Source organism: Somniosus microcephalus, chromosome 24 (genome assembly GCF_052327205.1).
Source record: "Somniosus microcephalus isolate GS21.2 chromosome 24, FLI_Smic_1.0, whole genome shotgun sequence".
Classification (NCBI taxonomy): Eukaryota; Metazoa; Chordata; class Chondrichthyes; order Squaliformes; family Somniosidae; genus Somniosus; species Somniosus microcephalus.
The window spans coordinates 2497067-2524594 of record NC_141010.1 but is presented as its reverse complement, the minus strand read 5'-3'; the positions used below and the strand labels follow the sequence as shown (position 1 = coordinate 2524594).

Genomic DNA, 27528 nt, shown 5'->3' with positions numbered 1-27528 from the left:
CATCAGACACAGCATTGTTGCATCAGACACTGCATTGCTGCATCAGACACTGCATTGTTGCATCAGACACTGCATTGCTGCATCAGACACTGCATTGTTGCATCAGACACCACATTGTTGCATCAGACACTGCATTGCTGCATCAGACACCACATTGCTGCATCAGACACTGCATTGCTGCATCAGACACTGCATTGCTGCATCAGACACTGCATTGTTGCATCAGACACTGCATTGTTGCATCAGACACCACATTGTTGCATCAGACACCACATTGCTGCATCAGACACTGCATTGTTGCATCAGACACCGCATTGTTGCATCAGACACTGCATTTAAAAAAAATTTGTTTATGGGATGTGGGTGTCGCCGGCAAGGCCAGCATTTATTGCCCATCCCTAATTGTCCTCGAGAAGGTGGTGGTGAGCCGCCTTCTTGAGCCGCTGCAGTCCGTGTGGTGAAGGTTCTCCCACAGTGCTGTTAGGGAGGGAGTTCCAGGATTTTGACCCAGCAACGATGAAGGATCGGCGATATATTTGTAAGTCAGGATGGTGTGTGACTTGGAGGGGAACTTGGAGGTGGTGGTGTTCCCATGCGTCTGCTGCCCTCGTCCTTCTAGGTGGTAGAGGTCGCGGGTTTGGGAGGTGCTGCTGAAGAAGCCTTGGCGAGTTGCTGCAGTGCATCTTGTAGATGGTACACACTGCAGCCACGGTACGCCGGTGGTGGAGGGAGTGAGTGTTTAAGGAGGTGGATGGGGTGCCAATCAAGCAGGCTGCTTTGTCCTGGATGGTGTCGAGCTTCTTGAGTGTTGTTGGAGCTGCACTCATCAGGGAAGTGGAGTGTATTCCATCACACTCCTTACTTGTGCCTTGTAGATGGTGGAAAGGCTTTGGGGAGTAAGGAGGTGAGACACTCGCCGCAGAATACCCAGCCTCTGACCTGCTCTTGTTGCCACAGTATTTACGTGGCTGGTGTAGTGTATGTAACCCGTACCACCTTAAGAGGATACCTTAAGGTGATGGGCTACTTTTTGATGGCTCCTGTACATTGTAGTACCGGTGGTGACCACACCGGTATATAAACCCTGTGGAGCAAAGTGTATTCCAGTTCAGCCCTGACCCTCAATTACTAAAGACCTGTTTAATTATTTCTGTAGTCTGTGTCCAGTTATTCAGCATAACTACATTTGGAAACACAGACTCAACAGTGGCGACGAGTCTGATCTTACCTAGCGGCAGTTGCATCAAAGGAAGCTTCGCCTCTGAAACGGGCGTCGATCAAGGACATCCACCCTCAACATCCTGCTGGGCACTGCATAGCACGGGAGGCAATCGGGAACCCGGGTTGGTTTCTGGCCACGAAGTCAAACATCAGTGAACATCCCTTCGACGACAGCGGCGGGTAAGCCCGATCGAGCGGCACAGGGGGGAAGTCGGCCGAGTTGTCAGTAAGAGAAGGGGAGGGAAATGACGAAAAGGGCGGAGAACACGACCGCAGCCGGTGTCAGGGGCCGGACTGCAATCGGGGCAGAGACGCGCAGCAGCCAGAAAAGCGTTGATGTCCACAAGGACCGCGGGAGCGGCGGGGAACAAGAGCAGCAGCGTAGGGGAAAATAAAGGACCGCTGGGAGGCGAGAACGACAACAGCGCGGTAATCGCCATTTTGAGTCGGCGGGGGAAGAAGACAAGCGCGGGAAAAGCCGCCAAGCGCGGGAAGCCGCCCTTTTGAAAAAAAATAAAATAAAATAATAATCATATCCGAAGGAAAGGAAACTCAACAAGGATGCCAAAAACGGGTAACATCACTGCTTTTGATAGCGATGTGGAAGATTGGGCCACTTATGTGGAACGCGTCGAAGTTTACTGTACAGCGAATGAGGTACCGGTGGATAAGAAAGCACTAACCCTATTAAACTCGATGGGTGCGAAGACGTACGGGTTATTAAGGAACCATGTAACACCAGATAAACCGGTAGGAAAGAGTTTCGCGGATATTGTTACTATCCTGCAAGAGCATTTAAACCCCACGCTGCTGCTGATAGCGGAACGATTTAAATTCTACAAAAGAATTCAACTTAAAGAGGAAAGCAACGCTGAATTCTTAATCGAACTGCGCAAGTTATCAAAGTACTGTCAGCTCAGTACAGGACTAGCAGACGCACTGAAAGATAAGTTTGTGTGTGGGCTCCTAAGGGAAGGAACCCAGAAGCGATTGCTAGAGGAAAAGGATCTTACGCTGGACAAAGCTTTCAGCATTGCAGCATCGCAAGAGGCAGCAGCACGAGGCGCTGCAGAGATACAGCAAAGGCCATTGGAATTCAGCACTAATGAAATGGCATTGGGCGCAGTAAAGTGCTATCGTTGCGGAAGGACAACGCATGACCAGAACCAGTGCTGGTTCAAAGATAAAGAATGCAGGCAATGTGGCAAACTTGGTCACATAGCGAGAGTATGCCGGTCAGGAAAGAAGACCAGCAGCAAAAAGTCGCCGCAGGAGAAGTACAAAAAAGTACACAAGGTGACAGAGAACAGTTCGGATGAACAGAAGATGGATTCAGACTCCAGCAGTAAGGAACTGGGTTGTCTAAAAATACATAATGTGGGTAACACAGCAGACCACCAAACTATCTGGGTCATGCTTCGGATAGCAGGAGTCCAAGTGAAGATGGAATTGGACACTGGATCGGCATTGACGGTCATGAATAAGCAAGATTACAAAAGGTTATTCTCGCACATTCCCCTGAGGGATACGGAGATTGTATTGAAAACATACACGGGGCAAATAGTATACCCCATCGGAAAGATAAAAGTAAATGTGGTTTACAATGGTAAAGAAAGTCAGGAAATGGACTTGTATGTGTTACCTGATGGAGGTCCGCCACTACTGGGACAGGAATGGATCCGGAGAATAAATGTGGACTGGCATTCCATACAAGCACTGACTGTAGATTCCTGTAAAGAGGACGACGTCAAACCTAAACGACTGTCCAAAATATTGGACGATGCTAAGGAGGTGTTCCAACAGGGACTGGGAACACTGAAAGGAATTACGGCAAACATCAAGGTTGAAGAACATGCAAACCCAAAATTTTTCAAAGCCAGACCGGTACCTTATGCGATACGACCTGCTGTGGAAGCAGAGCTGGAAGGGCTAGAACGTTCAGGAGTACTGTCAAAGGTGGACTGGAGCGAATGGGCCACACCCATTGTTCCTGTCATGAAGCGTTCGTTGAGCAACAAGCCGGGGGAACCTGGGAAGGTTCGCATCCGTGGCGATTTCAAGATCACTGTTAATCCGGTTCTTCACACGGTGCAATATCCGCTTCCGCGGATTGAAGATATCTTCGCTTCGCTGTCTGGCGGGAAACACTTCACCAAGATAGACCTGGCGCAGGCGTACCTACAGATGGAAGTTGATGAAGCGTCACGCCAGTATCTCACGATCAACACACATAAGGGCTTATATCGGTATAATAGACTGGTTTTTGGAGTGGCATCGGCTCCAGCGATTTGGCAAAGGGCCATGGAGCAGGTATTGCAGGGAATTCCAGGCACACAATGCTATCTGGACGACATTCTGATTACAGGAGATGATAAGGATCACCTCGCGAATTTGGAGCAGGTGCTCACCAGATTGAAAGAATATGGGCTCAGAGTTAATCGCCAGAAATGTGAGTTCTTTCAAAAGCGAATCTCGTACTGCGGCCACGTCATTGACCAGGAGGGGCTCCATAAGTCACCTGACAAGATCGAAGCTGTTGTGAAAGCTCCCGCTCCGGAAAATGTATCCCAGTTGAGGTCGTTCCTTGGGTTGGTTAACTATTACCACAAGTTTCTTCCAAATTTATCCACGGTGTTACACCCGCTGAACACTCTTTTGCAAATGGGAATACAATGGAAGTGGAGCGATGATTGTAAGCGGGCTTTTCAAAAAAGCAAGGCACTGATCACCTCTAAGGAAGTGTTGGCTCACTTTAACCCAACGCTGCCTATTCGCTTAGCTTGTGATGCTTCTCCATATGGTATCGGGGCAGTGCTCTCACATAAGTTTCCAAATGGCTTGGAAAGGCCAGTCGCGTTCGCATCCAGATCATTGACCTCCGCAGAGCGCAACTATGCTCAGATAGATAGGGAGGCTCTCAGCCTCGTGTGGGGAGTTAAGAAATTTAACCATTACCTGCAAGGCCAAAAGTTTACGCTGCTGACAGATCACCAGCCGTTGGTTTCCATTTTTAACCCTAAGAAGGGTGTTCCGGTTATGATGGCGCAGAGGCTTCAGAGATGGTCCCCTTTTCCTAGGGGCACATCAATATGATATCGAATTCAAAGGTACAAAGCAACATGGTAATGCTGATGGGCTGTCGCGCCTGCCACTACCGACAGCGGGAGAGGCACCGGCAGTTGACCCTGTCGAGATATTTCACTCGACCATCATCGAATGCTTACCAGTCACCAATGCGGGTATTGAGAGAGAGACCCGAAACGACCCGACACTGTCTCGGGTCTACGATTTGACAGTGACGGGATGGCCAGCACATGGCGACCCACTGTTACCAGCATTCTCAGCCAGACGAGAACAGCTGTCCATCTGTCAAGGAACATTGATGTATGGAATAAGGGTGATTATTCCTCCTAAATTAAGGGAGAGAGTTCTGAAGGAATTGCATGAAGGTCATCTGGGGGGAGTCAAGATGAAAAGCCTTGCTAGGGCTTATGTGTGGTGGCCAGGTATCGACAAACAAATAGAGGATCTGACTAAAAGCTGCTCAGGGTGCCAAAAAGTTCAAAACGCACCTCCAATTGCACCGCTGCATCCGTGGGAATGGCCTTCAACCCCATGGCAACGTGTGCATATCGACTTTGCAGGTCCATTCATGGATTCCATGTTTTTGATAGCCGTAGACGCACATTCTAAATGGCCAGAAGTGATTAAGATGTTGACCACTACCTCTGAAAAGACGATCGTAGTTCTAAGAACCATATTTGCAAGGAATGGGTTGCCGGAACAAATATGTTCAGACAACGGACCACAGTTCGTGTCAGAAGAATTCCAGAAATTCATGAAAAAGAATGGGGTGAAACACTATACATCTGCCCCATATCATCCGGCTACAAATGGGTTGGCCGAGAGATTTGTACAAACGTTCAAAAAGGCGATAAAGGCCATGAGCGAAGACCATATTCCACTACAACACAAGGTGGACAATTTCCTGATGGCATATCGAAACGCCACGCATGCAGTGACAAATCAAAGCCCTGCCATAATGTTCTATAACAGGAGGTTGCGGTCCCGGTTGGATTTGTTAAAACCCAATGTGCGTAGGGAAGTCGAAAACAAGCAATTCCAGCACGTAAATAACAAGGCCACTCGGAGTTTCGAAATAGGACAACCAGTGTTGGCCAGGGACTATAGGAATGATAAATGGCAATCCGGAACAATTCGTGCCCGACAGGGACCCTTGATGCACACGGTAGACGTTGGAGAGAACGTAATACGACGTCATGCTGACCAACTTGTGGAATCGAGAACAAGGGTCGACCCCATGTCTACGGCAGAGACACCAGTTGAAGAAGTTATTGAGCCTGTAGCATCTACCTCAGACTCGAACATACATGATGATGTTCAATCCATAGGAGATCAAATGGATGAGTCACCCCAGCAACGAGAACCAGAGACCCCTGAAAGGCGTTATCCGGCCCGGATCAGGAGGCCTCCTCAGAGACTGAATCTTTGAACAGTTTTGTGTGAAAGTTGTATATATGTTATCCATGTAATGTTTAAATTGGGGTGTACACTGTTAAGCTAAAAGGGGAGGAATTGTAGTGTATGTGACCTGTACCACCTTAAGAGGATACCTTAAGGTGATGGACTACTTTTTGATGGCTCCTGTACATTGTAGTACCGATGGTGACCACACCGGTATATAAACCCTGTGGAGCAAAGTGTATTCCAGTTCAGCCCTGACCCTCAATTACTAAAGACCTGTTTAATTATTTCTGTAGTCTGTGTCCAGTTATTCAGCATAACTACATTTGGAAACACAGACTCAACAGCTGGTCCAGTTAAGTTTCTGGTCAATGGTGACCCCCAGGATGTTGATGGTGGAGGATTCGGCGATGGTAATGCCATTGAGTGTCAAGGGGAGGTGGTTAGACTCTCGCTTGTTGGAGATAGCCATTGCCTGACACTTCTGTGGCACGAATGTTACCTGCCACTTATCAGCCCAAGCCTGAACGTCATCCAGGTCTTGTTGCATGCGGGCATGGACTGTATCATTATCTGAGGAGTTGTGAATGGCACTGAACACTGTGCAGTCATCAGCGAACATCCCCATTGCTGCATCAGACACTGCATTGCTGCATGAGGGATTGTAACAGGCATCGCAGTGCGGCATATACTGCACCCCCACTGTGTCTTTATATCAATTTTAAATTGAATACTCTCCACTTAAATTGCAACAAGACCTGGGTGTCCTTGTGCGCCAGTCGCTGAAGGTAAGCATGCAGGTGCAGCAGGCGGTTAAGAAGGCAAATGGTATGTTGGCCTTCATAGCGAGAGGGTGTGAGTACAGGAGCAAGGATGTCTTGCTGCAGTTGTACAAGGCCTTGGCGAGACCACACCTTGAGTATTGTGTGCAGTTTTGGTCGCCTTATCTGAGGAAGGATGTTCTTGCCATGGAGGGAGTGCAGCAAGATTCACCAGACTGATACCTGGGATGGCAGGAATGACGTATGAAGAGAGATTGGGTCGATTGGGCTTATACTCGCTGGAGTTTAGAAGAATGAGAGGGGATCTCATTGAAACTTATAAAATTCTAACAGGACTAGACAGACTAGATGCTGGAAGGATGTTCCCGATGGTCGGGGAGTCCAAAACCAGGGGTCACAGTCTAAGGATAAGGGGTAAGCCATTTAGGACAGAGATGAGGAGGAATTTCTTCACCCAGAGAGTGGTGAACCTGTGGAATTCTCTACCACACAAGGCAGTAGAGGCCAATTCATTAAATATATTCAAGAAGGAGTTGGATATATTTCTTAAGGCTAAAGGGATCAAGGGATATGGAGAGAAGGCAGGGACAGGGTACTGAGTTTGGATGATCAGCCATGATCTCATTGAATGGCGGAGCAGGCTCGAGGGGCCGAATGGCCTACTCCTGCTCCTATATTCTAAATCTCATGTTTAGTCGGAATGTGTGGCACAGTAAGTCAGTCACTGGCTTTTCACCTCTGCACTGGGTCAAAGCGAGCCCGGATCGATGGGATGAGGGATCCCTCTGACTCGGGGTGGAATGAGTTTGGATAATCTCTCAGCTTCTCGGAGCTCTGAAAACATTTCTAATGGGCAAACCTGGCTGAGGGAGGCCACGGGTGGAGAAAGGAGAAACGCCAGACTGGGGCAGGGAATGAGCCAGGGAGAGACAGTGTGCCAGACTGGGGCAGAGAATGAGCCAGGGAGAGACAGTGTGCCAGACTGGGGCAGGGAATGAGCCAGGGAGAGACAGTGTGCCAGACTGGGGCAGGGAATGAGCCAGGGAGAGACAGTGTGCCAGACTGGGGCAGAGAATGAGCCAGGGAGAGACAGTGTGCCAGACTGGGGCAGAGAATGAGCCAGGGAGAGACAGTGTGCCAGACTGGGGCAGAGAATGAGCCAGGGAGAGACAGTGTGCCAGACTGGGGCAGAGAATGAGCCAGGGAGAGACAGTGTGCCAGGCTGGGGCAGAGAATGAGCCAGGGAGAGACAGTGTGCCAGACTGGGGCAGGGAATGAGCCAGGGGGAGACAGTGTGCCAGACTGGGGCAGAGAATGAGCCAGGGAGAGACAGTGTGCCAGACTGGGGCAGAGAATGAGCCAGGGGGAGACAGTGTGCCAGACTGGGGCAGAGAATGAGCCAGGGAGAGACAGTGTGCCAGACTGGGGCAGAGAATGAGCCAGGGAGAGGCAGTGTGCCAGACTGGGGCAGAGAATGAGCCAGGGAGAGACAGTGTGCCAGACTGGGGCAGAGAATGAGCCAGGGAGAGACAGTGTGCCAGACTGGGGCAGGGAATGAGCCAGGGAGAGACAGTGTGCCAGACTGGGGCAGAGAATGAGCCAGGGAGAGACAGTGTGCCAGACTGGGGCAGGGAATGAGCCAGGGAGAGACAGTGTGCCAGACTGGGGCAGGGAATGAGCCAGGGAGAGACAGTGTGCCAGACTGGGGCAGAGAATGAGCCAGGGAGAGACAGTGTGCCAGACTGGGGCAGGGAATGAGCCAGGGAGAGACAGTGTGCCAGACTGGGGCAGAGAATGAGCCAGGGAGAGACAGTGTGCCAGACTGGGGCAGAGAATGAGCCAGGGAGAGGCAGTGTGCCAGACTGGGGCAGAGAATGAGCCAGGGAGAGACAGTGTGCCAGACTGGGGCAGAGAATGAGCCAGGGAGAGACAGTGTGCCAGACTGGGGCAGAGAATGAGCCAGGGAGAGACAGTGTGCCAGACTGGGGCAGGGAATGAGCCAGGGAGAGACAGTGTGCCAGACTGGGGCAGGGAATGAGCCAGGGAGAGGCAGTGTGCCAGACTGGGGCAGAGAATGAGCCAGGGAGAGACAGTGTGCCAGACTGGGGCAGGGAATGAGCCAGGGAGAGACAGTGTGCCAGACTGGGGCAGGGAATGAGCCAGGGAGAGACAGTGTGCCAGACTGGGGCAGAGAATGAGCCAGGGAGAGACAGTGTGCCAGACTGGGGCAGAGAATGAGCCAGGGAGAGACAGTGTGCCAGACTGGGGCAGGGAATGAGCCAGGGAGAGACAGTGTGCCAGACTGGGGCAGAGAATGAGCCAGGGAGAGACAGTGTGCCAGACTGGGGCAGAGAATGAGCCAGGGAGAGACAGTGTACCAGACTGGGGCAGAGAATGAGCCAGGGAGAGACAGTGTGCCAGACTGGGGCAGAGAATGAGCCAGGGAGAGACAGTGTGCCAGACTGGGGCAGGGAATGAGCCAGGGAGAGACAGTGTGCCAGACTGGGGCAGGGAATGAGCCAGGGAGAGACAGTGTGCCAGACTGGGGCAGAGAATGAGCCAGGGAGAGACAGTGTGCCAGACTGGGGCAGGGAATGAGCCAGGGAGAGACAGTGTGCCAGACTGGGGCAGAGAATGAGCCAGGGAGAGACAGTGTGCCAGACTGGGGCAGAGAATGAGCCAGGGAGAGACAGTGTGCCGGACTGGGGTGACGTGCCTCAATAATTCCGAGACTCGAAGAAAAACAAGGCTTTTATTAACTTAGAACGTAACACGTAAGAGAGAGAGATGTCTTCCTTCTGGAGACTGAGGCCAGACTGAAGCTAGCTTACAAACGGGGCCAGGTATGGGCGGAGCCCTACACACAGCACATTCCAGCACATTCCAGTATACAATACAGCACATTCCAGTACACAATACAATGAGGTCTGGGGGAAGGGAAATGACACTGAAACCGATCTCAGTCACAGGCAGTGGTGAATGGAATATTTCATCACATTCACCCCTTCTATAGATTTAGTCTGTTCGGGGGTTTGATAGTCCTCTGTGACCGACGTGGCTGTTGCGGTGCCGCGGGTGTTGGCTGGGTGTCCCCGGTAGCCTCCTGGGTCTCTGCCGGGGGTGCCGCCAGGGTTGTTGAAGGGGTAGTTGGTGGGGGTGCCGTTGGTCGGTGTTCTTCCGGGGGTGATGAAAGAGTAGTGGGTGGGTAAGAGTTGCTGTGACCGTCGTTGCCGCTATTGCCGTGGTTGTTGTCGATGCTGGCTGGGGCGACGTCTTTTATGGACACGGTGTCCTCCCTTCCGTCGGCGTGCCGGACATATGCGTATTGGGGGTTGGCGTGGAGTAGGTGTACTGGCTCCACGAGAGGGTCTGTCTTGTGGCCCCTCACATGCCTTCGCACGAGTACCGGACCTGGGGTGGAGAGCCATGATGGCATGGATACGCCTGAGGTGGATTTCCGGGGAAAGGCAAACATTCGTTCATGAGGCGTGGTATTAGTGGCCGTACACAATAGCGACCGTATCGAATGGAGCACATCCGAGAGGACTTCCTGCCAGCGGGAGATAGGGAGGCCCTTGGTCCTTAGAGCTAGAGTGACTGCTTTCCATACTGTCCCGTTCTCTCGCTCCACTTGGCTGTTACCCCGGGGGTTGTAGTTGGTGGTACGGCTCGTGGCGATCCCCTTGGACAGCATGTACTGGCGTAGCTCTTCACTCATGAAGGACGCCCCCCTATCCGTATGGATGTAGCTCGGCATACCGAACAGGCAGAACAGGCTGTTGAGGCATTTAATGACCGTGGCGCTGGTCATGTCTGGGCAGGGGAAGGCGAATGGGAACCGGGAGTATTCGTCCACAATGTTCAGGAAGTAAACACTGCGGTCGACGGACGGGAGGGGGCCCTTGAAATCTAAGCTGAGCCGCTCAAAGGGCCGTGTAGCTTTGATTAAGTGGGCTCTATCTGGGCGGTAGAACCGAGGCTTGCACTCAGCGCAAGTGCGGCAGTTCCTGGTCAGGGACCGAACTTCCTCAATCGAGTAGGGTAAGTTACGGGACTTTATGAAGTGGAACAGCCGCGTGACCCCTGGGTGGCAGAGGTCGTTGTGGAGGGTCTGTAGCCGATCCCCGGTGGCGCTGGCACACATCCCTCGTGAGAGGGCGTCAGGGGATTCGTTAAGGGCCCCTGGCCGGTAAATGATGTCGTACTCGAAGGTGGAGAGCTCGATCCGCCACCTAAGAATCTTATCATTTTTAATCTTCCCCTCTGTTTATTATTGAATATAAACGCTACCGACCGCTGGTCGGTAAGTAGGGTGAAGCGTTTGCCAGCTAGGTAGTGGCGCCAGTGGCGCACTGCCTCCACGATGGCTTGGGCCTTCTTTTCCACGGAGGAGTGTCTGATCTCGGGCCCTTGGAGGGTCCTCGAGAAGAAAGCTACGGGCCGCCCCGCCTGGTTGAGGGTGGCCGCCAAGGCGAAGTCAGACGCATCACTTTCCACTTGAAATGGAGTGTTCTCGTCCACTGCCTGTAGCGTGGCCCGCTCAATATCCTGCTTAATGCTTTTGAAGGCGGCGTGGGCCTCAGCAGAGAGCGGGAAAGAGGATGCTTTCAAGAGGGGGCGGGCTTTGTCGGAGTAGTTGGGGACCCATTGGGAATAATAAGAAAATAACCCCAGGCACCTTTTCAGGGCTTTGGGAGTGTTGGGCAGGGGCAGCTCCCGTAGGGGGCGCAATCGGTCGGGGTCTGGTCCGATTTCCCCATTCTCCACCACGCTGCCTAGTATGCAGAGGCGCGTGGTGTTTTAAACGCACTTGTCCTTGTTGTAGGTGAGGTTGAGTTTTTGTGCGGTTTTCAGGAACCTCTCGAGGTTCGAGTCGTGATCCTGCTGGTTGTGACCGCAGATGGTGACGTTGTCGAGGTAGGGGAAGGTTGCCTGCAAGTGGTGGTCATCGACCATGCGGTCCATCTCCCTCTGGAAGACCGAGACCCCATTCGTCACCCCAAAGGGGACTCTGAGGAATTGGTAGAGGCGTCCGTTCGCCTCGAAGGCGGTGTACGGGCGGTCCTCTGGTCTGATAGGGAGCTGGTGGTACGCTGACTTGAGGTCGATGGTGGAGAACACCCGGTATTGGGCGATTTGGTTCACCATTTCTGATATGCAGGGTAGCGGGTAGGTGTCTAGTAGGGTGTACCTGTTGATCGTTTGACTATAGTCGATCACCATCCGTTTCTTCTCGCTACCCCTTACCACTACCACTTGGGCGCGCCACGGGCTGTTGCTGCGTTCAATAATGCGCTCTTTCAGGAGCCTGTCTACCTCGGTCGCGATAAACCGCCTGTCCTCCCAGCTGTACCTCCTGCTTTTGGTCGCTATTGGCCGGCAGTTAGGGGTAAGGTTCGCGAATAGCGAAGGCGGCTTTACCTTCAGGGTAGCCAGACCGCACACTGTGAGGGGCGGCTGGGACCCACCGTACTTGAGCGTGATGCTTTGGTGGTTGCACTGGAAATCCAGGCCCAAGATCACGCTCGCACATAGGTTCTTCATGATTAATACTTTAAAATTATCATATACAGTTCCGTTAACGCACAATTGTACCGTGCAGTAACCCAGAATGGTCGATGTCTGGGTTTTATCAGCCATAGAGATGGTACCCTGAGTAGGGACCACCTTTAGGGAGAGTTGTTGTGCCAGTTCTGGGTGGATAAAGCTCTCCGTGCTTCCACTGTCAATTAAACATTTAACCCGGCACCCGTTTACCTCGATGTCCACCATTGATCTGGATAGCGGGTGCGGCCTGGTCTGGTCCACTGTGACCGATGCCACTGTAGGGCCCTGATCGATACAAGATGGCGTCCACGCTGTCTGCTCACAAAATGGCGGACCCGAGGTCGGGCAAGATGGCGTCCAAGATGGCCGCTCCCACGGCGCACACGCGGCGGTGGCGGGTTTTCCGGCGGTTGGTTTTCCGGCGGGGTTCCCTCTGCACACCTTCCCGAAGTGCCCCTTCTTACCGCACTTAAAGCAGGTGGTGCCTTTCGCCGGGCACAGGTTTCTGGTGTGCTTTGGCTGCCCGCAGAAGTAGCAGTTGGGTCCCTGACGCGTCGCGGCTGTCGTAGGGCTTCTGGGGGAAGAGCGGGGCCCAGCCGGTGTCGGGCTGTCGGGCGGGGAAGATGCCTTCCAAGATGGCGGCGCCCTCGGTGCACACGTGGCGGCGTGGACTGAAGAGTAGGCGTTCGAATTTCTCTGGGCCACATCCAGGGATCGCGCGGTGTCCGCAGCCTGTTTCAGGTCCAACCCCGTTTTTCCCAGCAGTCTTTGCCGGATGTAAGTGGAGCTGAGGCCTGTGATGAAGGCATCGCGAACAAGCTCGTCAGTGTACACTGCGGCTTTTACATCTCGGCACTTGCAGTCTTTGCCAAGCATTTTCAGGGTGCTTAGGAACTCCTCCACCGATTCCCCAGGTCGCTGTGCGTGGGTAGCGAGCAGGTGCCTAGCATACACCTCATTCGTAGGCTGCTGGTAATGCGCCTTTAAGATGTCGCAGGCGGCCAGGCACGTCTCGGCGTCTTGGATGAGGGGGTAAACCCGGTGGCTTACCCAATTCCGCGGAATTCCGAGTCTCATCCCCGCAGCGTCCGTAGCATCTTTGACGGCTGCGGAATTGTCCAGGAAGAATTCCATACACTCAAACCAGTGTCCGAAGCGTGCTGATGCGTCCGGAGCATGTTGATCCAAATCCAAACGTTCGGGTTTCAGGAGTTGATCCATAGTGTTGAAAAATAAGTTAATAAAATTGATGTGCCTCAATAATTCCGAGACTCGAAGTTAGCAGAACAAAAACAAGGCTTTTATTAACTTAGAACGTAACACGTAAGAGAGAGAGATGTCTTCCTTCTGGAGACTGAGGCCAGACTGAACTAGCTTACAAACGGGGCCAGGTATGGGCAGAGCCCTACACACAGCACATTCCAGCACATTCCAGTACACAATACAATGAGGTCTGGGGGAAGGGAAATGACACTGAAACCGATCTCAGTCACAGGCAGTGGTGAATGGAATATTTCATCACATGGGGCAGGGCCTGAGCCAGGGAGAGACAGTGTGCCAGACTGGGGCAGAGAATGAGCCAGGGAGAGACAGTGTGCCAGACTGGGGCAGGGAATGAGCCAGGGAGAGACAGTGTGCCAGACTGGGGCAGGGCCTGAGCCAGGGAGAGACAGTGTGCCAGACTGGGGCAGAGAATGAGCCAGGGGGAGACAGTGTGCCAGACTGGGGCAGGGAATGAGCCAGGGAGAGACAGTGTGCCAGACTGGGGCAGGGAATGAGCCAGGGAGAGACAGTGTGCCAGACTGGGGCAGGGAATGAGCCAGGGAGAGACAGTGTGCCAGACTGGGGCAGAGAATGAGCCAGGGAGAGACAGTGTGCCAGACTGGGGCAGGGAATGAGCCAGGGAGAGACAGTGTGCCAGACTGGGGCAGGGCCTGAGCCAGGGAGAGACAGTGTGCCAGACTGGGGCAGAGAATGAGCCAGGGGGAGACAGTGTGCCAGACTGGGGCAGGGAATGAGCCAGGGAGAGACAGTGTGCCAGACTGGGGCAGAGAATGAGCCAGGGAGAGACAGTGTGCCAGACTGGGGCAGAGAATGAGCCAGGGAGAGACAGTGTGCCAGACTGGGGCAGGGAATGAGCCAGGGAGAGACAGTGTGCCAGACTGGGGCAGAGAATGAGCCAGGGAGAGACAGTGTGCCAGACTGGGGCAGAGAATGAGCCAGGGAGAGACAGTGTGCCAGACTGGGGCAGGGCCTGAGCCAGGGAGAGACAGTGTGCCAGACTGGGGCAGGGAATGAGCCAGGGAGAGACAGTGTGCCAGACTGGGGCAGGGAATGAGCCAGGGAGAGACAGTGTGCCAGACTGGGGCAGAAAATGAGCCAGGGAGAGACAGTGTGCCAGACTGGGGCAGGGAATGAGCCAGGGAGAGACAGTGTGCCAGACTGGGGCAGGGAATGAGCCAGGGAGAGACAGTGTGCCAGACTGGGGCAGAGAATGAGCCAGGGAGAGACAGTGTGCCAGACTGGGGCAGGGAATGAGCCAGGGAGAGACAGTGTGCCAGACTGGGGCAGGGAATGAGCCAGGGAGAGACAGTGTGCCAGACTGGGGCAGGGAATGAGCCAGGGAGAGACAGTGTGCCAGACTGGGGCAGGGAATGAGCCAGGGAGAGACAGTGTGCCAGACTGGGGCAGGGAATGAGCCAGGGAGAGACAGTGTGCCAGACTGGGGCAGGGAATGAGCCAGGGAGAGACAGTGTGCCAGACTGGGGCAGAGAATGAGCCAGGGAGAGACAGTGTGCCAGACTGGGGCAGGGAATGAGCCAGGGAGAGACAGTGTGCCAGACTGGGGCAGAGAATGAGCCAGGGAGCGACAGTGTGCCAGACTGGGGCAGAGAATGAGCCAGGGAGAGACAGTGTGCCAGACTGGGGCAGAGAATGAGCCAGGGAGAGACAGTGTCCTTCAATGAAAATACATTTTACTTGTGATACAGTGAAGCACCAGCCCCCGACTTTGATCATATTTGTGGAATAGTTTGTATTTGGCATGACATCATATGTGAATTCTTTTTTGTTTTGTATTCAAATTATTTCTTAAAATAATTTATTTCAAATTATTTGCATCCGCTCTGATCTTCCCAGCAGCTCTGTGTGTGGTCAACGATCTGTTAATTTACTCGACATTATGTTCAGCAGTCTGGTATCGAACACGCGGGAGGGATTCGGGCCGTTGTTTAGATTTAACGGTCTTTCACCCACAGAATTAATTCAGGTCTAATTTCTCGCCTCCCCCAATCCCCAGGACTGACTGTCAGTTCTCCAGAAACAGTCAACCTGCTTTATCTCCCTCAGGGCTGTTTACAATCCCCTGTCTGACTCAGGCTCTATAATAAAGATATTTTTAAATTGCCAGTACCGAATGGGACTGGAGTGAGTGGTGTGATATGTGTCAGTCTGATGGGAAATCCATGCCAGTGGGAGGTCTGGACAGGTTTACAGTTAATTGGGGAAATTTATACCATTTGCACAAATTGCCAAGGGACTGAGACCCTCCTGTACTGGCACTCGGAGAATGTAGTGTTGCTCTTGTTAACAGTTCAGGGGGCACAGGAACCCCTCCCCTGTCTCCCCCACTCCACCCCCTACCCCCCACCCCAAGCAAGTGCACTGATCAAGTAGCTGTGTGAGCCGGACTCGAACCCCTGGAACTAACAGTAGGGCTGCGATGGGAGGGTCGGACTGCGATGGGAGGGTCGGACTGCGGTGGGAGGGTCGGACTGAGGTGGGAGGGTCGGACTGCGGTGGGAGGGTCGGACTGAGATGGGAGGGTCGGACTGCGGTGGGAGGGTCGGACTGAGATGGGAGGGTCGGACTGCGGTGGGAGGGTCGGACTGCGATGGGAGGGTCGGACTGCGATGGGTCGGACTGCGATGGGTCGGACTGCGGTGGGAGGGTCGGACTGCGATGGGAGGGTCGGACTGCGGTGGGAGGGTCGGACTGCGATGGGTCGGACTGCGATGGGAGGGTCGGACTGCGATGGGAGGGTCGGACTGCGATGGGAGGGTCGGACTGCGATGGGAGGGTCGGACTGAGATGGGAGGGTCGGACTGCGGTGGGAGGGTCGGACTGCGATGGGAGGGTCGGACTGCGGTGGGAGGGTCGGACTGCGGTGGGAGGGTCCGACTGCGGTGGGAGGGTCGGACTGCGGTGGGAGGGTCGGACTGCGATGGGAGGGTCGGACTGAGATGGGAGGGTCGGACTGCGATGGGAGGGTCGGACTGCGATGGGAGGGTCGGACTGCGGTGGGAGGGTCGGACTGCGATGGGAGGGTCGGACTGCGATGGGAGGGTCGGACTGCGATGGGTCGGACTGCGATGGGAGGGTCGGACTGCGATGGGAGGGTCGGACTGCGATGGGAGGGTCGGACTGCGGTGGGAGGGTCGGACTGCGATGGGAGGGTCGGACTGAGATGGGAGGGTCGGACTGCGGTGGGAGGGTCAGACTGCGATGGGAGGGTCGGACTGCGATGGGAGGGTCGGACTGCGATGGGAGGGTCGGACTGCGGTGGGAGGGTCGGACTGCGATGGGAGGGTCGGACTGCGGTGGGAGGGTCGGACTGCGGTGGGAGGGTCGGACTGCGATGGGAGGGTCGGACTGCGATGGGAGGGTCGGACTGCGATGGGAGGGTCGGACTACAATGGGAGGGTCGGACTGCGATGGGAGGGTCGGACTGCGATGGGAGGGTCGGACTGCGATGGGAGGGTCGGACTGCGGTGGGAGGGTCGGACTGAGATGGGAGGGTCGGACTGCGATGGGAGGGTCGGACTGCGATGGGAGGGTCGGACTGCGGTGGGAGGGTCGGACTGCGATGGGTCAGACTGCGATGGGTCGGACTGCGATGGGAGGGTCGGACTGCGATGGGAGGGTCGGACTGCGATGGGTCGGACTGCGGTGGGAGGGTCGGACTGCGATGGGAGGGTCGGACTGCGGTGGGAGGGTCGGACTGAGATGGGAGGGTCGGACTGCGGTGGGAGGGTCGGACTGCGATGGGAGGGTCGGACTGCGATGGGAGGGTCGGACTGCGGTGGGAGGGTCGGACTGCGGTGGGAGGGTCGGACTGCGATGGGAGGGTCGGACTGCGATGGGAGGGTCGGACTGCGGTGGGAGGGTCGGACTGCGGTGGGAGGGTCGGACTGCGGTGGGAGGGTCGGACTGCGATGGGAGGGTCGGACTGCGATGGGAGGGTCGGACTGCGATGGGAGGGTCGGACTGCGATGGGAGGGTCGGACTGCGATGGGAGGGTCGGACTGAGATGGGAGGGTCGGACTGCGGTGGGAGGGTCGGACTGCGATGGGAGGGTCGGACTGCGATGGAGGGTCGGACTGCGGTGGGAGGGTCGGACTGCGGTGGGAGGGTCGGACTGCGGTGGGAGGGTCGGACTGCGATGGGAGGGTCGGACTGCGATGGGAGGGTCGGACTGCGGTGGGAGGGTCGGACTGCGGTGGGAGGGTCGGACTGCGGTGGGAGGGTCGGACTGCGGTGGGAGGGTCAGACTGCGATGGGAGGGTCAGACTGCGATGGGAGGGTCGGACTGAGGTGGGAGGGTCGGACTGCGGTGGGAGGGTCAGACTGCGATGGGAGGGTCGGACTGAGGTGGGAGGGTCGGACTGCGATGGGAGGGTCGGACTGCGGTGGGAGGGTCGGACTGCGATGGGAGGGTCGGACTGCGGTGGGAGGGTCGGACTGCGGTGGGTCGGACTGAGATGGGTCGGACTGCGGTGGGAGGGTCGGACTGCGGTGGGTCGGACTGCGGTGGGAGGGTCGGACTGCGGTGGGAGGGTCGGACTGAGATGGGAGGGTCGGACTGCGATGGGAGGGTCGGACTGCGGTGGGTCGGACTGAGATGGGAGGGTCGGACTGCGGTGGGAGGGTCGGACTGCGGTGGGAGGGTCGGACTGCGGTGGGAGGGTCGGACTGCGATGGGAGGGTCGGACTGCGGTGGGAGGGTCGGACTGAGATGGGAGGGTCGGACTGCGGTGGGAGGGTCGGACTGAGATGGGAGGGTCGGACTGCGATGGGAGGGTCGGACTGCGGTGGGAGGGTCGGACTGCGGTGGGAGGGTCGGACTGCGATGGGAGGGTCGGACTGCGGTGGGAGGGTCGGACTGAGATGGGAGGGTCGGACTGCGGTGGGAGGGTCGGACTGAGATGGGAGGGTCGGACTGCGATGGGAGGGTCGGACTGAGATGGGAGGGTCGGACTGAGGTGGGAGGGTCGGACTGCGGTGGGAGGGTCGGACTGAGATGGGAGTGTCGGACTGCGGTGGGAGGGTCGGACTGAGATGGGAGTGTCGGACTGCGATGGGAGGGTCGGACTGAGATGGGAGGGTCGGACTGCGGTGGGAGGGTCGGACTGAGATGGGAGGGTCGGACTGCGGTGGGAGGGTCGGACTGCGATGGGAGGGTCGGACTGAGGTGGGAGGGTCGGACTGCGGTGGGAGGGTCGGACTGCGGTGGGAGGGTCGGACTGCGGTGGGAGGGTCGGACTGCGATGGGAGGGTCGGACTGAGATGGGAGGGTCGGACTGAGATGGGAGGGTCGGACTGCGATGGGAGGGTCGGACTGCGGTGGGAGGGTCAGACTGCGGTGGGAGGGTCGGACTGCGGTGGGAGGGTCGGACTGAGATGGGAGGGTCGGACTGCGATGGGAGGGTCGGACTGCGGTGGGAGGGTCGGACTGAGGTGGGAGGGTCGGACTGCGGTGGGAGGGTCGGACTGCGATGGGAGGGTCAGACTGCGATGGGAGGGTCGGACTGCGATGGGAGGGTCGGACTGCGATGGGAGGGTCAGACTGCGGTGGGAGGGTCGGACTGCGATGGGAGGGTCGGACTGCGATGGGAGGGTCGGACTGAGATGGGAGGGTCGGACTGAGATGGGAGGGTCGGACTGCGGTGGGAGGGTCGGACTGCGGTGGGAGGGTCGGACTGCGATGGGAGGGTCGGACTGCGATGGGAGGGTCGGACTGAGATGGGAGGGTCGGACTGAGGTGGGAGGGTCGGACTGCGGTGGGAGGGTCGGACTGCGGTGGGAGGGTCGGACTGCGATGGGAGGGTCAGACTGCGATGGGAGGGTCGGACTGCGGTGGGAGGGTCGGACTGCGATGGGAGGGTCGGACTGCGATGGGAGGGTCGGACTGCGATGGGAGGGTCAGACTGCGGTGGGAGGGTCGGACTGCGATGGGAGGGTCGGACTGCGATGGGAGGGTCGGACTGCGGTGGGAGGGTCGGACTGCGATGGGAGGGTCGGACTGCGGTGGGAGGGTCGGACTGCGATGGGAGGGTCGGACTGAGATGGGAGGGTCGGACTGCGATGGGAGGGTCGGACTGAGATGGGAGGGTCGGACTGCGGTGGGAGGGTCGGACTGAGATGGGAGGGTCGGACTGCGATGGGAGGGTCGGACTGCGATGGGAGGGTCGGACTGCGATGGGAGGGTCAGACTGCGATGGGAGGGTCGGACTGCGATGGGAGGGTCGGACTGAGATGGGAGGGTCGGACTGCGATGGGAGGGTCGGACTGAGATGGGAGGGTCGGACTGCGATGGGAGGGTCGGACTGCGGTGGGAGGGTCGGACTGCGATGGGAGGGTCGGACTGCGGTGGGAGGGTCGGACTGCGATGGGAGGGTCGGACTGCGGTGGGAGGGTCGGCACCTTTAGGTGATGTTGTCACCATGCTTCATCCCATGAGTAGCTTGGTTTTCCAATCAGGTAAAAATCACAGAACCCTGTCCCTTTCTCATGCCTGTGCACGACAATAGTGAAGAATGGTGTTTGTGCGAGAGGGTCTGCACATGTTAACGAGGCCCACCTTTTGAATATGGACAAAAGTGGATTTCCTGAACTAAAGAGCCATTTTAATTCTATACTTTTGCATTTACCGCACTGAGTGGCAGCACCAAGGTATCGCCTGCAGTTGTTTGCTGTGTAAGTCACTGTGTCCCTTTTTCTTTATGTCCCCAGCAGAGGCAGAAACAACATGTCCTCGCAGTACAACTACATCAAGAACTCTATCCCCAGACAGCTTAATGCAGGTGGACCAGGCTTCCCACCAGCAGGAATATCTGTTGCTCACGGTCACCTGAACTGTTCACAATCTATATCAATGACCTAGATGAGGGGGCCGAGTGCAATGTATCCAGGTTTGCTGACGATACAAAGCTAGGTGGGAAAGTGAGCTGTGAGGAGGATGGAAAGAGGCTGTAAAGGGATATAGACAGGTTCAGTGAGTGGGCAAGAACGTGGCAGAATTGTGAAGTTATCCGCTTTGGTAGGAAAAATAGAAGAGCAGAATATTTTTTAAATGGTGAGAGATTGGGAAATGTTGGTGTTCAGAGGGACCTGGGTGTCCTTGTACACGAATCACTGACAGTTAACATGCAGGTACAGCAAGCAATTAGGAAAGCAAATGGTATGTTGGCCTTTATTACAAGAGGATTTGAGTATAAGAGTAAAGACGTCTTACTGCAATTATATAGGGCCCTGGTGAGACCACACCTGGAGTATTGTGCACAGTTCTGGTCTCCTTACCTAAGGAAGGATATACCTGCCATAGAGGGAGTGCAGCGAAGGTTCACCAGACTGGTTCCTGGGATGGGGGATTGTCCTATGAGGAGAGATTGAGTAGACCAGGCCAATATTCTCTAGAGTTTAGAAGATTGAGAGGTGATCTCATTGAAACATACAAAATTCTTACAGGGCTTGACAGGGTAGATGCAGGGAGGATGTTTCCCCCTGACTGGGGAGTCTAGAACCAGGGGTCACAGTCTCAGAATAAGGGGTCGGCCATTTAGGACTGAGATGAGGAGAAATTTCTTCACTCAGAGGATGGTGAATCTTTGGAATTCTCTACCCCAGGGGGCTGTGGAGGCTCAGTCGTTGAGTATATTTAAGGCTGAGATCGATAGATTTTTTGACTCTAGGGGAATCAAGGGATATGGGGATCAGGTGGGAAAGTGGAGTTTAGGTCGAAGATCAGCCATGATCTTATTGAATGGTGGAGCAGGCTCGAGGGGCTGAATGGCCGACTCCTGCTCCTATTTCTTATCTCTATCTCTTCCCATGAGATGTGCAGTCAATGCTGGGCCCTTTAAAAACAGAGGTCTATCAACAGATTAACTATTAGAGCCTGTTAACAATATTAAAGAAGGAAAATATCTCAACCTCTTTAAATAAAAGTCCAAGGCACAAATAAGTTGGAATTGAAGGAGCCTCCAATGATCTGAATGGCCATTCGTTTAACGGCTGCACTTGTGAGACTAATTTGCAGTTTGTGAATTCATTCCGTCCCCTCCATCTGAACTTAAGAGAAAATAAAACTAAAGAAAGGTTGCCTGGTTCATTAACACATCACAACACAAAGTATTTTGAAAGTATTCCATCTTTATTTACTTTGACAATTCATTGTGTTAAAATCCTGATGGGTAAATTCATTTCATAAACAATAATACAACCATACACAACACAAGAACACGATTTTGAAATACTAAACTTCCTATCAAAGTGAAGTGTCTATAAAACGTTGCCGCGGCCAGACTCACAAGATTGTCCCCGAGGCTCCTCATCCTGTGGAGCGAGCAGCGGTTCCACTTGGCATTTTGAAGTCGGCTGAAAGACTCAATCAACAGATTTTTAACTTATTTTATCCCAATCTTTTCCGTCTGGCACTGACAGGGAACGCTATTGCTACGGTTACAAAGCGACGCACAGGTCTCGGTGAGACGGAGAGCCATCTGTTCAGTCTCAAAGTTCAGAGAATCCCACCCCAGCACCACTCTCTGGCCATCTGTGCTGGGGAGGGGGAAATGAATGTCGGCCGAGACTGAGATTTGATCTCAGACCCTCCGATGGCTTGAGGGGCCCTCCACATAGCCTCTGTATAGACAGGATCAAGATGCAGAGAATCCTACAGCACAGTAATAGACCAGGCTCTACCCAGCTGAGCGATAAGGCAGGAGGAAGCCCTTTCACTGCTGCTCTGTTGTGGTAGGGCGAGGTGCTCGCTGAAAGTGGGCTAGTGCACTGAATGCACACTTGCACCTCACACACTAATGGAATGAGCTGTGTAACAATGCTGCTAACCTGCTTCTAGCAATGTACCACCTGTGGTAAGTTTAAAGGATCTAACAAGTTTAAAAAGAATTAACTGACGCAAAACTACCGAGACTGCAGATGAGGCGAGAGCAGGACCGGAAACAGTGTAAAGGTTTGATGGTCAGTTGTACATCAGGTCTGGTGCAGGGTGTTCACCCTCAGCTTTCTGGCCACAGCCAATCTCACTCTGCCTCTCCGAGTGGCTGGGACAGTAGTGGTGGGATCTGTGCCTCAGAGTTCCATTCCCATGGTTTCAGCCAGTCTGACAAACCCAAATGGGAACTCTGGTGATTCAGCTGCTTGAGAAGCGAAGGTCATTGCTTCGTACTTTTATTTTCATAAACAAATACCGTGATGGAATCTATACACTTCACATCTCAGTAAAATATTTTTTAAAAACCTGATTGCTTCCAAATAAAAGGAATTCTCATTGTGTGAATTACACAAAGCGATCAAAGCACAGCCCAATACTTAAAAAATCAAAGTACATAAAATAAAAAAGGCCTTTTAACTTTACTGTGTCAATCTAGTGTAAAACCTAGTGAAGCAGGAACTATAAAAACGTTGCACATTTACATTCACAGTAGAAATGTATTTATTCTGGGTGTTTACTCAGCAACAGATGCCACTTTCAGACAGCATGATGAATCTGTTTTCCTGTTTGCAGACTGTTCCCGTGGGTCGCTGCTCAGACAGGGGTCAATGATCACTCCACCTGCAGTCTCAATTACTGCCCTAATATTGGAACCTGACTAAATCGCAGCAAAGTGCTGGACCGTATCGAAGCCTGCCTGCCTGTTCTCTCCCCTCGCCCAGTACTGCTTCTTCCTACTACCCCTCCGTCCGATTACTGGGCCCAGCTTCAAAGAAGGATCAGATCAGAGCTGCAGAATGAGATGTTTTTGAGAGCTCAGCACTGTGTGCAGACAGGCTCCAACCAAGTTAAAGAGGGAGAAAATCCTTCAATATCAGATTAATAAAACAAACACAGCATGCCCATCAGCCTCTGAGAGAGAAATGACAGGTTCAAGGTTCAGGCGGAGACCCTGGGTCAGAACTCGCCACCTCAAACATCAACTTGACTTTTCTAATTTCCGAGGCTGACAGACTTGCTGTGGCATTGCCAGAATTTTGCTTTTTTTGGTTTCGGTCGCATTGGTTACTTGGTTACGGGTAAAGAAGCCTATGGAAGGTGAAGGGTTAATGGGTTGGGGCTGAGATATCCATCCCATGTGGGTGTGAAGTGTAAGATGAAGCTGTAGCAGTTTGAACAAACTGTCACAGTCTGGTATTGCTTGCGAGATGTATGCACATCAAGAACTCTATACACATTTGCAAGACAAGTTTAGCTTTCAGACCAGACAGGATAGGCTCTGTGGAAAACGATGTCATTTAGTCTGTCATGCTGTCCATTAGGTCTGTATAAAGAAATGAGATGGCTTCTGAAAAACAGCCTCTTTACTGTAGGACCATGTGCTGGTCTGCAACTGATGCGAGCTACAGTGCAGGCCCATGCAATGTGCTTTCAACATTCGCAAAGTCACCAGAAGCTGCTTATTTTAATAGGTTACTTGGCTGCATGTGTCCTCAGTGTATTGTACTGTAAGTGTAAGGATTGTCATGGACTCCGCACCACCAATATTACTGGCTGAATCCACGGAGTGACTGGGGTTCCTGGGGGAGTGGCAGGGTGCAGGCTGGGTAATGGCAGTGCTGAAATTAGACGCATGATCAGATGGTCAGGTCTGTACGGGTCGAAAGGGTGGATAAGGAAAGAGCAGAAATTTTCCAAGTGCAAGAGCTAGGAGGGCAAAGTAAATAGCTGCCAGATTACCTGATAGCAGGCGTTAAATTGTTCTGAGGCCCTTCCTAGTGTCATACTGAATTTTACATTAACAAAAGGAATATTTGGGTTCACATGAAAGCTGAGGGTATTGTGCCATCCCACACGCATGCCGCACTGGTCACGCTGTACAGTGACATGTGCCATACCACACGCATGCCGCACTGGTCACGCTGTACAGTGACATGTGCCATACCACACGCATGCCGCACTGGTCACGCTGTACAGTGACATGTGCCATACCACACGCATGCCGCACTGGTCGCGCTGCACAGTGACATGTGCCAGCCCACACGTGTGCTGCACAGAGACATTGCTCAGATGCAGTTACTATCTGAAAGTGTCTGTTAATGTGCGCAGGTTAGATTCTGATTCCTACGATGACTGCTTTGTACCATCACTCGGTTATGCAGGGCCGGGTTTAACTGGGGACACTTTCTGCATTTCCTATTTGCTTGTATGGAATGGGAAATAAAAGTGCTTTGTCAGTATGTCCTGAGATCTAAGCTTCCTATCTTCCCTGCAACACACAGACATGCTATCTAAAATCTTACATATAGTTTATTACAACACACTGTGTAAAAATTATAATGCTGCCACTACTCAGAGAGTGTCGGAATGTAAAGACTGAGATTCTAGTGACATCTGCTGAAGCCGGGATCCTAAAAGGAGATTTGTATCAGGAATTCTGAACTATACCATTCATGGATTCCCTGCATAAATGATTATCTAATGTAGTTAAAGAAAGCAGTAATGAGCGCCCATGCTTGATGCACACACTCAGCGCATGGGGCTGTCCTCACAGCACTTTATCTAAAGCAATAAGGGAACAAGGTGCAACTTGACAAGACACCGATTCTGTAGCAGGCCTGTGAGGCTACTGTTAAAAAACTATAATAAAGAGTCTGTTCTGATATTACTGTCTTTATACAATATAAAAGCAGTTGCCAAAAGGAAGGTGGAAGCTATTTACAGAAGCAAAGAGGATGCAACAGGAAAGGCAATCACAAAGTTTCTGTCTGAGTTTTGATATTTTCCATGCCCGTTTCTCCCTTTAAATAACCGGACGCAGCGACTGATTCCACTCCACTGCGAGCGTGCAGCCTGCACCATCCGATTGTGGAATGGGGGCCGTTCTTCCCCCTTCGACATGGACAGAATTAAATAACACTCCCTCTTGCAACCAGCAATCCAGTGAAACTTATCCCTTTGAGGCAAGTGAGTGTGAGTGACAGGTAAATCTGAGATTCCCCCTCACCCGACTGCAGGAAGTGTCTGAGTGACAGGTAGTCTTGGAATAAGCTCTTACCCAACTGAGGTACATGAGTTCTGAACGTCAGAAAGCCCTGGAATTCAAACTTGGAACCAGCTGTTTGGAAGCCAAGAGATTGAGTTAATGGACTCACGAAAAAAAAATTCTTTGTAGAGATGGCAGAGTTACACAGCAACTGGTGCAGAGAATCATAGAATAGTACAGCACAGAAGGAGGCCATTCGGCCCATCGAGTCTGTGCCAGCGAGGTGTCTGAAAGAGACCTAAAGGTTGTCTCTCAATGTCAGAATTCCACTAACTTTCAGAAAGAACAAATGGCAGCCTGTTACAGGGACTCGGGTGATGGACAGAGCTGGATCGAGTACCTGAGGTAACAAGGAAGTGCGCTGTGGGATGGATCACCTCATGGCCTTTCAGCTCCCAAGATGGGAGGGGAACTTGAGACAGGATGACATCTCCACCTGGTGCCCATACCTTCACAGAATATTGAAGATTAACTGTTCAAGTTGGTTAAGTTCATTGTTCTTTTAGAAGATATTTTGTATAATGTTCAGATGCAATCAGTTCTGTACCTTGGTAACATCTTACTGCCTGCTACAGCCAATCCATGTTCAGCGCTGCCGCTCAAATGTTACGCACTGAGTTCATTACTGCTACAACGTAATGCCTCCAAGTGATCCAGGTTATTGCTTGATGAATGAAATGCCTTTTTCCTGAGGGCAGGTGTACAGATTTCAGATTAGTGCACACTAAGGCACTGAAACACAGCGTTAAGTATGAAAGCGAAGCACGAGGTCTAAAAATATTTTTGTTGTTTTTTGGTCCCTGGATAGAATGTGATCTCTGCGACTCATTTTCTGTAATAACGGTGTTCCCCTCTCGCTATATGTGAGGAGAACTCGTACCTGTCCTGGCTGCGATATCCACACACGTTACATTCGAATGGGTCACGAAACCCGTGGCAGCCCATGTGTATCGTAAACATCACGTAATCCAGGTACAGTACCCGGCAGTGGTCACACTTGAAGACTCTAACCTGTTCGCCCTCGTTAGTCACCACCTTAAACATCTCGCGACCTGAGCCCGCTGCTGCTTTGATGATGTCAAACGGTTTGGGATTCTCTTTGGCTATAGGGAGGCCATTTCTGATCCGGGATGCGATCACGTGATGCTGCAGGTAGGCCTGACTGTTCCGCTCCTCGTGGTTACTCTCTGTGTCCGTGGAGTCCAGGCAACTGTTGCTGGGGGACGTTCCTCTTTCAGAGGACTTTGTTTTCAACTGGGAGCCGCTGTTCTCAGCGGCTGCTTCTCGGGTATGGCCGTTGGGGGCGTCAGAACGCGTGAGCGACAGTGGGTAAAGGCTACTGATGACAGACACCATCTCTGAAGTGGGAGCGGGGGCTGTCTGGACGAGGGGTCGCAGTGACTCTGCCCCCAGGTAGGAAATGGCATTGTTGATAGCCTGGTCCATGAAGCGAGTCTGCATCATTTCACCTTCCTTGTCATAAGATGGAGTTGAGGCGTACCGCAGGTCAGGGTAGCCGAGACAAAACTGCTTCTCCCCTGTGTGCAAGAAAAACACAGCAGATTTAAGGCTCAGGAGGGGCATCACAACTCAAATTCCGCACCAGACTGTAAGACAGAGATCAGCTGAACAGCGGCAGATGTGTCATTCTAACACCATGGGGTTCATGAGCAACGTTGAGTGTAACTCGCTGTAACATGAGCTGGTGCACTCACTGAAATGGGTGCTCAATATCTAAATCAATATGAAGTGGGGGTCTGTGGGGGGAGGAGGATCAGTAACTTACCGGGGGTCTGCGAGCTGCCAGTTACCGTGGTTATTCACCGCAGCACTCCGAGACCCCAGTAGCTGGGGAATATTCCATACCATTTATTTGGGGACTTGCCTCAGAGCCCAGTGTGTGTGGAATAGCCCGCAGTCTGTATTCAGGATCCTGCACAGATCCCGGGGTGGGGTAATACACAGCGTTAATGATTGTGTGTTTTAGTACAGGTGGGAATGAATTCTTAAAAAATAAAGAAACTTTGTAATGTTGCTGTGAACTAAAGATATCTGAAACTGAGCCTGTCACATCAGATATCAATAATCAAAACACTTCTCAATTTCTTCATAATGTTAATTTCCTGTTTTGTACTTATGCCACCTGCAGTATGTCACTTATAAGGAGTATGGAGTTAACCCAGTGTTCAACATTTTAATTTACTCTAACCCCA

General features: G+C 53.3%; 1 protein-coding gene across 1 annotated transcript in view; it reads right to left on the bottom strand.

The window, feature by feature from the left end:
* Positions 1–21444: 21444 nt before the first annotated feature.
* LOC147100955 (zinc finger protein Aiolos-like) overlaps positions 21445–27528 on the bottom strand; it is a 160515-nt gene continuing 154431 nt past the window's right edge. Inside the window, exon 7 of the mRNA XM_085966063.1 lies at positions 21445–26853. Within this exon, the coding sequence (XP_085822189.1) occupies positions 26141–26853 (713 nt within the window). The 3' untranslated portion in view covers positions 21445–26140. The remainder of the gene's footprint in view (positions 26854–27528) is intronic.